Consider the following 12,621-nt stretch of genomic DNA (forward strand, 5'->3'; position numbering starts at 1 on the left):
TTGAAAATACTTAAAAGAAAAAATAGCAACCTTATATAGGTATTGTTCCTTTCAAAGTGACTAGGGTACTTTATGGAGAGACTGCTTGATGACAGGTCTTAACTAGAGTCAAGCTTATATTAAATCAACCTAGGGCTCTTGTCAATCTCCAATGGAACTAATAAAAGCTCCTTTTGTTTTGTTTATAAAACTCAACAAGTGGCAGAGGAATACCGCCTACAGCCTGCAAATGAAAGCAAGTCCTGGATAAAAGAAGTATAAGATCTCTTGACAGTATCATACCATCTACAATACAAGTCCAGTATTGAATGTGCAAATTTTATTACCATAGTTTCACTTCGCCTTCCAGGGCATGCTACAGTCCCAGAATATGGTTCGTGAATGACTGCTGAAATTCCTTAGGTTTGCTCTGAAGACCAGCTTCAGAAGGATGGCCTTGGTCACATCCATGGCTTATGCACTCTAAAAGTTTCTACTCATATTAACTCTTATGAAAAAAAAAAATGAAATCAATAAAAACGGGGAAGGGCCATTACGCTGAAAAGGAAAACTAACCCTATAAAATGGATGGAGAGGATAAAAACAAAGTACGTAAAGGGATAGGACTAAGATACCAATAAGGGTCGTCTTACTCCAAAGTTATACAATAAGACAAGATGCCTCACTACAAAATAATGCCATGAGGACAAACTAGTTGATGGAAAAATCTTAGTACATGTACAGCAAGTCATGGACAAAACGTCAAAATAAAAAGGCCAAACTGTCTTGGCAATAGGCAGTAATGTGGAAGAGCTAACTAAGCTAAAGGTATATATAATGGAAGACTTGAAAATGTATAAAACAACATGATGAATAGAAAATATAACTAAGAATAGGATGACAAGTAAGACCAGCTATCTACGTACAGTAGTACTTTGAGATACGAAATTAATCCGTTCCGAGGCGCCCTTCGTATCATGAGGTTTTCGTATCTTGGACCACATTTTACATGTAAAATGGCTAATCCGTTCCAAGCCCTCCAAAAACACCCCAGTAAATTATATTTCCAGGCCTAAAACACATGTTCTAGGGTTACGACGCTGATCCGACGGAAGAAATATGACTCCAAAAAGGCAAAATACTGTAAATACTTGAGTAATATTCAACTGCATGTAATGTTCAACCCCATTTTTACTGCATATATTAGGATTTTAGCATATGTCCCTTAGCAATAAGCCTAGCCTATGTTAGCGGTTGCTACTGTAGCCTAGTCTATGATTCTGACATCTAAACCTAAGCAGCTAAAAGCTTAGAATATGCCAATAAAATGTATAAATAATCAGTATGTACTCATTTCAAATAATTATTAATTAATCATTAACATAATAATACACAAACAAACCTTCCAACCGATTGTTTACATTCAGCTCTTACCGTCTTACGAGTACCGAACGAACGCCAAGCAATCACTTTTCCTAGGACACAGTAAGCCATAAATTTTCATTAGTATCTCTCTTCAACTAATGAAACTACCAAATAGTATAATAACCATTCATTTCTTTTCTTTATTCTATCTTTACCTAATGGAGATACCGAGTTACTGACAGCTATAATGAAACATATTACGTAATGTAATATTAAACAGAAAGAAGAAAATTCTAAAAAAATACGTATTTGTTGGCAGTCTGATTTATTTTATATTTATGATATCTAATTCACAATTTTTTTATTAAATGTATTGCATGTACTCATTTCAAATAATTATTAAGTAACCATTAACTATAATAAACAAAAAAAAAAAAAAAAACCTTCCAAACTTCTGTTTACATCCAGCACTTACGAGTATCAAACGATCGCCAAGCAATCACTTTACACAGTAAGCCATAAATTTTCATTATCTCTTCAACTACTGAAACTACCAAACAGTATAATAAACATTCATTTCTATTCTTTATTCTATCTTTACCTAATGTTTTTTTTTATTAAATGTATTGCATGAATACGTTTTTCAATTTACAGCATCCTTTTACCAATAGAATACTTAAAAGCACAGGGGTAGATGCTGACCAATAGGAGAGCAGGATCTTATGGGTGACTAGCATCAGGAACCAATGGGAGAGCGGAGATGGTGGCGAGTTTACTCAGCTGGCGGCGTGGGAGTTTTAAAATTATTGTTCTCGTTGTGCCGCCCGGGCGAATCTTGGGACTTTACAGCAACAACCTTTCGTATCTTGAAAACTTTTCGTATGTAGAGCTGTAAAATTTTTCGTATTTGCTTTCGTATCTCGAGTTTTTCGTAAGTTGAGCCTTTCGTATGTTGAGGTACCACTGTAGTATTCTTAATGGAGTGAGGTTAACTGGTAGCTTCAGAAACATGTGGATAAGTAGCCATGTCTCATGACACTAATATAATATTGAATGATGAATGGAACAAAAACTAATTTTGGATTGAAGGTGTAAGCAATAAGATTAGTTGCTTATACAACTGTAGAGAGGTGCAACCTAGCCACCTGGGGGGACAAACAAGTCCTTATGGGTGCCGGTCCCAAGCCCGGATAAATACGGAGGGTTGGTGTCAAGAAGGGCATCCGGCTGTAAAAATCTGTGCCAAAACCTAAAAATGGAATGAGCCGAAATATGGAAAGAGGTAATGCTAGGGCGTACTCCGTAAACGACGCACAGAGACATCGCCCTAACTCTGTGATAAGGCAAGGGCTACTGCATCAAGAGCGGGTGCAGCTAAAGAAGCGAGCTCACGTTGGGTTTAGAGTATGTCAGTTTAATATTGGGTCCATGACTGGGAGAGGTAGAGAATTGGCTGACTTGATGAGAGAAAAGAAAGATGTTATGTGCGTGCAAGAAACCCGACGGAAAGGAAATAAAGCTAAAGAGTTGGGTGATGGATATAAGCTATACTATAGTGGAGCAAATAAACAAGGTAGAAATGGAGTTGGCATAGTACTGTTTAGTGAACTGAAGAATACAGTGATAGAAGTACATAGAAAGAATTACCGTATCATCAGACTGAAGATATGTTATGTAGGAGAGATTCTGAATATTATAAGTGCATATGCACCACAAGTTGGTTGCACAGAAGAAGAGAAGGGAAATTTCTGGAGAGACATGGATGGAATAATGCAAGAACTGGAAGAACATGAGAGGGTGATAGTGGGGGCAGATTTGAAAGGCCATGTCGGAAGTGAAAATGAGGCGATTGGTCGCGTGCATGGGGGCCATGGAATTGGGGAGAGAAACCCAGAAGGAGAGAGTGTAGTGGACTTTGCTGTGTCATTCGGCATGGCAATAGTAAACACATTCTTTAAGAAGAAAAGGGAACACCTAATAACATATAGGAGTGGGGGAAGATGCTCCCAGATAGACTACTTCCTGTATAAAAGGATAAAGCTGGTGGAGGTCAAGAACTGCAAAGTTATTCCAGGCGACCATGTAGCCGCCCAACACAGAATGCTGCTGTATGGATTCTTTGAAGTTAAAAAGGGAAAGGAAAAGAAAAAACCAAAGCTAAATGATAAGGAAAATTAAATGGTACAAATTAGAGAAGGAAGGGGATAAGAAGAGAGAGTTTAAGAGGAGGGTTTAGGAGGATATTGATTTAGAGATTGAAGATGTTCTAGAATGGTGGGCACGAAATGCAGCAGTAATAAGAAGGCATGGAAAGGAGCTGCTAGGAGAGACATCTGGTATCATATGGGAAGAAAAGGAGAGTTGGTGGTGGGATGAAGACACTGAGAAAGTAGTAAAAGATAAGAAGGAGGCAAAGAAAAGATGGGAAGAGTCACAGTCAGTGGAAGACAGAGATAGGTTCAAAGAAAAATAAGGCGGTGAAAAAGGTGGTAGCCCAAGCTAAAGCAAAGTCGTATGATGATGTATAATGAGCTGGGGACAAAGGAAGGATTAAAGATGATGATCAAGCTATCAAAGGCTAGAAATAAGAGCACCAAAGATATTACACATATCAAACAAATAAAAGATCAAGATGGGTGTAGTACTTAGGAAAGGAGAAGACATTGTGAAGAGAATGGAAAGAAATATTTTGAACATTTGTTAAATGAAGAAAATAATAGACTAATAAGAGAGGATGGGCAAGTGAACATTGGCTTGGTCATGAGGTTTTCTAGGCAAGAGGTACTAAATGCACTGAAGAAGATGAAAAATGGGAAGACAACTGGACCAGGCACGATTCCTGTGGAGGCATGGAAAGCATTAGGAGATGAAGGAATGGATATACTGTACGATCTTATGATAAAGATCCTTGAACAGGAAAAGATACCAAATGAGTGGCATGGGAGTATATTGATCCCAATTTTAAAGGGAAAGGCAATGTCCAAGAGTGTGGTAATTATAGGGGCATTAAATTGATGTCCCACACTTTGAAGATACGGGAAAGGATGATAGGTGCTAGACTGAGAGAAGAAGTACAAATAGGTAGAAAGCAGATGGGATTTATGAAGGGAAGGGGAACAACAGATGGTATATTTTGTCTGAGGCAACTAATGGAGAAATTCGGGGAAAGGCAAAGGGACCTACATATGGTATTCATTGACCTTGAAAAGGCTTATGATCGAGTCCCGAGACAAGAGGTATGGAGGAGTCTGAGGGAGAAGATGGTGCCAGAGAAGTATGTGCGATTGATACGAGAGATGTACCGGAATGTATTTATCAGAGTGAGCAGCAGTGTTGGGGAGACAGAGGGTTTTGGGGTGAGAGTAGGATTACACCAGGGGTTGGCTCTGAGCCCATTTATCTTTAACATAGTGATGGATGTTATAATAGAGGAAGTAAGGGAGGCAGTACCATGGAACATATTGTATGAGGATGATATTGTTATGAGTGCAGAGAGCAGGGAAATTCTGGAAATGAAATTTGAAAGATGGAGACAAGTACTGGAGGACAGAGGAATGAGAATAAGTAGATCTAAGACAGAATATATGTGTACCACCACTGAGGGGGATGATAGAGAAAGTATTCAGTTTGGTGGAGAGCGAATAGAGAGAGTTGATAAGTTTAAGTATTTAGGATCTTTTTTTAATGCTGGAAGTATGGAAGAAGAAGTAAAACATCGGGTACAGGCAGGCTGGAACAACTGGAGAGCGGCCTCTGGAGTTCTTTGTGACAAAAGAGTACTGCTTAGGTTAAAAGGAAAATTTCACAAGATGGTGGTAAGAACAGCAATGCTGTATGGTACGGAAACAGCAAGCATGAGAAAAACAGAGCAGAAGAAGATGGATGTGGCAGAAATGAGAATGCTTAGGTGGATGTCTGGGGTGACAAGAGAGGATATGATCAGTCAGAAATGACTACATAAGGGGTCGACTAAGGTGGTGGAAGTATCAAAGAAAGTGCAGGAGGGGAGGCTGAAGATGGTAAGGACACCTGTTGAGGAGAGATGAGGACCCGCTGGGAGACATACTATGGGGATGGAGGTTCAAGGAAGTAGAGGGAAACCAAGAAAGAGATGGAAGGACTGTGTGAGAGGAGACTTACAAGAGAAGGGCATTGATGAGGCAGAAGCGCAGGATAGAAATAGATGGAAACGGCTCATCTGAAACGGTGACCCCATATAAAAATGGGAACCAGCTGGGAAGAAGAAGAAGAAGAAAACTGTAGAGAGGTGCACATAAGTAATGATTATTAACAATGAGAGAAAAACAGTCATGTTATTCATACAGAGTGCAACACTCGCCAATCCCTGTGGTTCAAACTTTGCACTGACCACATAAGGAATCCTGACCATAGAGGGTATATACCTAGAGTTGCGATCTCTATACCAGTACTACATAGTTCAGTGGTCTTCCACCAGGGGAGCGCTGCAAGGCCTTGCAGCCATTATTAAAGGTCTGGTAACCTGCAAATTGATCAGGGAATTAAGTGTGATTTTGAATTTTTTTATTGTTAATATTCAATGAGTAAATGTTTAGCAAATGTTTATGGTTTAGTGAGTAACTGTTTATTAAATGTTTATGAGTAAATGTTTAGTGAATATTTTAGTTTAGGGTTTAGTGAATATTCACTGAGTGTTTAGGGTTTTGTGAATGTTATTGAATCTTTATTATGTAAGTAATCAGTGAATGTTTAGTTAGTCTAGGGTTTTAATGAATGTTTTATAAATGTTTAGTGTGTAAGTAATCAATGAATGTTTAGTGAGTGATTAGTGAATGTCTTGTGAATGTTAAGTGTTTGGTGAATGTTTAGCAAGTGTTTAAGAGTTTAGTGAAAATGTTTTGTGAATGTTAGTGTTTAATGAATGTTTGGTGCATAAGCATAATTCAGTGAATGTTTAGTGAGTGTTTAGGATTTAGTGAATGTTTATTGTGATTAGTGTTTAGTGAAGGTTTTGTGCATGTTAGTGTTTTGTGTGTAAGTATTCAGTGTTCAGTGAATGTTTAGCAAGTGTTTAGAGTTTAGTGAAAATGTTTTGTGAATGTTAGTTTAACAAATGTTTAGTGCATAAGCATTCATTGAGTAAACTTTAGGGTTTAGTGAATGTTTAGTGTGTAAGTATTCAGTGAATGTTTGGCGAGTGTTTAGGATTTAGTGAATGTTTGTGTTTGGTGAATGCTTAGTAAGTATGCAGTGAATGTTTAGTGAGTGTTTAGTAAATTTCTTATGACTGTTAGTGTTTAGTGAATATTTAGGGTGTAAGTGTTTATTTGGTGTTTAATGAGTGATGCGTGGGTGCTCATTCACTTTAGTGTTTAGGGGTTTAATGAGTATTTAGGGTTTAGTGAGTGTGAGTATTTAATGTTTAATGAATGTTTAGAGTTTAGCGAGTGTTAAGTGTATCACGAATGCTTTGTAAACATTTAATGAGTGTTTAGTGTAGGAGTGAATACCTGGTGAATGTTTAGTGTATAGTGAGTGCTTAGTGATTATTAGTGTTTAATGAATGTTTAGGATTAAGTGAATGTTTAGTGAATATTTACAGAGTGTTTGTGATATAGTGAGTATTTATGAGTGCTTAAGTGTTTTATGAGTTTAGTGAGCGTTTAGTGTATAGTGAGTGCCTAGAGTGTTGACTATTCAGTAAGTGTTTAGTGTTATTGAGTGTGATTGTTGTTAAGTTTGAGTGTATAGTAACTGTGAGTGTTTAGTAAGTGAAGGAGTATTGTGAATGTTAGTGTATAGTGATTGGACATTACTGTTTAGTTAGTGCTTAGTGACTGTATGTTAAGGAAATCCTGTAATTTACATGAACCATTTATGCTTGACACTGCTTAGATCCAAGAGCATTGTTTAGGCCTTGACCATAATGGTTGAAGTGCTTAGAAAACTGTTTTTGTAAGATAATTTTTGTCTGTGAAATTATGTCCACTAATAATAATAATAATAATAACATTAAAAATAACAAAAGTAATAAAGTATAGTACCATGAGCTGGACTGAGACCTTTCAATACGGCTGCTCGAGGTCACACATTTGACAGGCCGATCACCACTCCAGTGACAGACGCTCTATGATCCTGACTGAGAGATAATTTAATTTTTGATCTATGAACAGTCTGTGAAATTATTCATTACACTTTCATTGGGATCTATTTGCTTACTTACAGAAGCTGACCAAAGAATCACTGCATTCAACAGACATTTAAAATCCCACGACAGTACAGTCAATCACACTGGGTATAAATCAAGTGTACATAAACAATGTATAACTCAACAATCTCACAAACATCTGCAGTACTGTATCATGAATTACTTTATACTGTTTACCAAAATGGACTCAGCCATTTACATCACTCTTTCCACGTAAATTATCATGTAAATTATTATTAAGTAGTTGAACAGACACACAGAGTCAAAATGCATGACACTTATGGATAACATGTTACTGCTTAAATCTCGCAGTCCATTATAACTAATACTAAAATATTCCAAATATGACAACAGCACCAAACCTGGTAACAAACATCAGTAATTACAACTCAACGCCATACCGTAACCTGAAAACATCTTGAAAACAGTGATAAAAAACCAGAAATAAATTGATAAAAAAAGCACACTGCAAATCCCCAGCACAGGAAGTGCTAACCAAAACAACAGTTAACATTAACAGAGCTGACAGCCTTCTATGACCTCTGAATATATGAACAGTAATAAAATATAAGAATCTATTAAATAATCTTACAAAATGATCTTGGAGAAATATGAATAAATATGGTATTTTAATAAAGGTGATGCTGATTCAATTCAACGCATGCAATTTTAATTCCAATATTCACTTCTGCATAGTTAAAAAAAATAGGTTGTACTTTATCAGCTTTGAAAATATATAATACAGTTAAATATTAGTTCTCATTCACTTAATTCTTCTGACCTTCTCTTAATTCATCATGGCAAATGCAATGGCAACTACTTTCTCTGTATTTGAGATGTTTACAACACAAATAGTACCTCATTTTACACAGCACTCAAGGGAAAACATCAGTTTGGAAAAGCTGTATTATTAGCACTAGTAGATCACAGAAAGGTTCACAGACCCTTTTCAAACACACTAAAACCTATGAAAAATCATAACTGCAACCCCAGAGAGCTTGCATTTCTAAGAAGGGTTTCACTGGAAGCCATTATAAAAAATATATGTCTTATTTTAACATGAAAAATATTTTGTTGAAAATTAAGTACCTTTATGTAAATTTACCTGCTGGAAGATTTTCTTTCTCTCTTTGATATGGCATTACGTACTTTTGTTTATTCTTTTGCTTTAATAGTTGATTGAAATGTCTGCTTGTTACATCACTCTGACATTTATACTTTTCCTGTGCAAATTGCATATCAACTGGAAAAGTATTCCTATAAAACTTGTGGGTTTTGTCGAAGGTCGCACACTTCTTTTCAACAGGAGACTAGACCGGTCTTGAATCAGCTATGCGTTCTCCTGAAAAGTCAACATAGATTCACTTTTTTGTACCAGCGTCAGAAATGGTAAACATAATCGAAGGAACTTCTTAAAAGTACATTTCTGAAGGGATGACAATTTCATGCACAGTATTTTACTACAATACTATTTCAATTATTCAATAAAAAAAATTATCATCCAATTATTTAATATTTTCTCAAAATTATATTTTCATAAAATTACGTTTCATGTACATTTAGCAATTAACATAGCTAATGTTTCAACTCATACAGCAGCTTAAATTTTGAAATTTGCGGTAGCACTTCTCGTTTTATAGTAGGTAACTAGCCCCACCCACTTTTGGGGACGTATTGGTACAACAAAGCTGAAGAACTCAATTTGTTTGTACCCTATGTCCATGAGAGTGGAGGAGGGAGGGTTCCCATTCTGTAATTACTTGTTAAGTATACATATGAAACTTAATTTTATGAAAATATCATTTTCATATAAGATGGCTGAATCCCACACTGACAGAAGGTAAGATACATGGATATATTCTACTCAAAATCAGTAATGAAAGAATGAATTTAAAACAAAAATGTCACTAGCATTGGTCAAATGCTTGTTGTAACCTTACCTGGTAAGAGAGCTACAGCAGGAAGATACTGCCCCTGGTTGGTGCTCATCTTAACCTGTAGTGGCATGGGGAGCTTTGCAGTGGAGTATTCCGATGGCTAGCAAAGCATCAAAAAGTGCCCTTGCCCTGGGCGCAGTACAACAATACGTAAACAAACCAGACAACACTGTAACCTACACAAAATTAAAAACCCACCATCCATCCTCTAAAAACAGGCGAGTCCTTTCTGTACATGGTACTCCCAGGCCCCCAAGACTCAACACCCTATATCAAGGCAAAGAGTTAAGAGGAATTGAGGTAAATACCTTTCTTATGCTTCATTACCTTAAAAACCAACCTTGGCAAGCCAATGACAATGGATCCAGGGTACTGCAATTTTCAAACACCATCTCATTTCAACCAAATAAATGTAACACAAACACTGATTTACACCTTCAATAGGTGAACTGAGGAATTGTAGATAAAGACACCTTCAATAGGTGAACTGAGGAATTGTAGATAAAGACACCTTCAATAGGTGAACTGAGGAATTGTAGATAAAGACATCTTCAATAGGTGAACTGAGGAATTGTAGATAAAGACAAGTTATGTTTAAAAGCCAGTGAGGTAGTGACAGCTCTAATTTCTTGGGCTTTAACTACAAAAATGTGTAAAAAGTATTAAGCTAACTTTTAAATGAAATAAAGTTACTGTAATTTGATTTAAAAGTTAGTTTAATACATTACCCTTAAAAAATAAATAACTGGTTGACGTAAAAATAGTTACAGGAACTACTACGTACACACGTATCCATTTTCGTAGTATACTAAAACATTACCCTAATCCATGGGATGCCATTTTCTTTTTTCCTTAGAGTAAAAGAAGTTTTCTTTGGTCACTAGGTAAACTTCATAAGTCTGTTACAACAAAGGGGTAGGTACACAATTCAATGAAATAAAGCAAACATGTACTATGCACATACGTAATGTTTGCAGAGGGTGAAGGTAAAATTCAATCAGTTTAAAATCATGCACTAGTGTGAAGACTGACTATGAGAAGAGAGAGAGAGAGAGAGAGAGAGAGAGAGAGAGAGAGAGAGAGAGAAGAGAGAGGAGGGAGAGGAGAGAGAGTAATACGTATGTCATGCAAGGTAAAACTCTGGAGGGGTATCATCTTTAAAAAGTGTGAATGTGATCACATCTTCTGAAAGTACATTAACCGTGTGTGCTGTAATTACGTAACATAGTACATACAGATTGTACCAATATTTTCTCGGAGGTCAAGATAGTAATTTTCACAGAACAACAACTCTGTTATGTCTCTCATATGTTTTACTAGTTGATCATGAAGGTCTTATATGGTGACAAACACTGAATTATTTACTGCCTTTGTATATATTTTCAAAAATATAAATAGTATACACAGAATGTTTATACTGATTTTATGCTTAAAAGCATGAAAACATAAATTAGTATACTATACATACTTCAGAAATTAGTTTCTGAAGGGATACCATCTTTGAAAAGTGCAGTAACTTTGTGAATGGGTATTGCATCTTGTAAAAGTGCGTACATACATTAACTGTAGGCGCTGTAATTACCTTTGTATCATATTTATGCATGTACAAAAATAAAAATAATATATTTTTAATAAAATTTTATACAGAAAGGCTTTAAAACTTAAAAATTTACATAATAATCAAACAAACACTTCTGCAGGCTTTTGGGTGTTTCTAGAGGATTCGCAAATGTTCGCACCAATGTGAAGAACCCGCGTATGATAATTAGTTAGGTTCCAATGAAAATTCGCGCAACTCAAATTGCATAAGTTCGGGGTATTACTGTAGTCAATCAGCTGAGATTTTGAAAATGTAAACAATACTAAATGCAAATAGTGTAGGATGACAATGTTTATATTCTGGAATATGTTTATTTTTGCAAATACTAGATTATTTCATCCAGAAAATATTTAGGTTTATAGAAGTTTTTGGTTTTGAGAATTACGGAGAGAGATTGTACACGTACACCAAAGTGATAGCTCGCTCATCCTAACGTCTAATTATAGTAATTATCCATGGTAATTACAGTTATTTTGTTGACAGTATCAATAGCTGTGGTTTTTACCATTATTACATGTTTTTTTTTACAGTGTCAATAGTTGTGATGCTAGTTAACTATTGACACAACTATTGACACTTCAGGGGTTAGCGTATCATTGAAAATCTCAGCAGATTTTAAGATTTGCTTTTTGTACTCAGCATATAAGATGACCCCCATTTTGGAGGAGATTTTTATAGTTAAAAGGTTGCCTTACACGCTGGCATATACAGTACGTAATTGTAATTCAACTTGTAAATTTTAATGATAGTAAGACTTCAAAATACATTTCACCATATCGATCTTGGAGAGGGTTGTTCTTTATTGTTACTAATGTCGCCAACATTTTGCAGTCGTATTTTGATATCAAAATGTCTATAAATACTAGAACAGAAGTAGAGGGCTTTCAATGGCTAACAGATCACCATGGCAACCAGCTGACAAATTACATTTTATCTGTATTCTGTCTGTAAGTGATTGTGTTTTGAAGACAATGTGTAGTTTTTAATAGTGTATGTATTCTACTTATTACATACATGATGAACAGAATGAATTCCTTCCATCAATATTGCTGAAACATAAAACACAAAAATGATAATAGAATTAAGTTGCATGGAGGAACTGAGAATTTCTCTCTCTCTCTCTCATGTCATTTGCCATGCAAACTCAAGTATTGTTCAGTAACTTTGCTTTTGTCTTCATAAAGTTCAACTTTGTCATATCTTTCTTTCTTAAAAACATACAAAGCATCATACTGTAGCTTATGTTTTGAAGACAATATGTAGTTTTTAATAGTGTATGTATTTTACTTTACTTATTACATGAAGAATAGAATGAATTCCTTCCATCAAAATTATTGAAACATAAAATGATAATAGAATTAAGTTGCATGGAGGAACTGACAATTTCTCTTTCTCTCATGTCATTTGCCATGTAAACACAAGTATTGTTCAGTAACTCTGCTTTTGTCTTCGTAAAGTTTACCTTTGTCATATCTTTCTTTCCTAAAAACATACAAAGCATCATACTGTAGCTAATAGCCAAGCAGCAAATAGGTAAAACTGTTGGCTACGGT

At 35.7% G+C, this 12,621-nt stretch overlaps 1 protein-coding gene across 2 annotated transcripts in view; it reads right to left on the reverse strand.

Annotated features, from left to right (window-relative positions):
* The window catches only part of LOC135205535 (sugar transporter SWEET1-like), a 92,537-nt gene that overhangs the window by 21,022 nt on the left and 58,894 nt on the right, over positions 1–12,621 (reverse strand). Inside the window, exon 6 of one of the 2 annotated variants that reach the window (XM_064236290.1) lies at positions 7,857–8,873. The exons of the other annotated variant lie outside the window; for it this stretch is intronic. Coding sequence (XP_064092360.1) covers positions 8,842–8,873 — 32 coding nt within the window. The 3' untranslated portion in view covers positions 7,857–8,841. Of the gene's footprint in view, positions 1–7,856; positions 8,874–12,621 lie in introns of those variants that run through there. 2 annotated transcript variants of the gene reach the window in all.

Source organism: Macrobrachium nipponense, chromosome 24 (genome assembly GCF_015104395.2).
Source record: "Macrobrachium nipponense isolate FS-2020 chromosome 24, ASM1510439v2, whole genome shotgun sequence".
In the NCBI taxonomy this organism is placed as follows: domain Eukaryota; kingdom Metazoa; phylum Arthropoda; class Malacostraca; order Decapoda; family Palaemonidae; genus Macrobrachium; species Macrobrachium nipponense.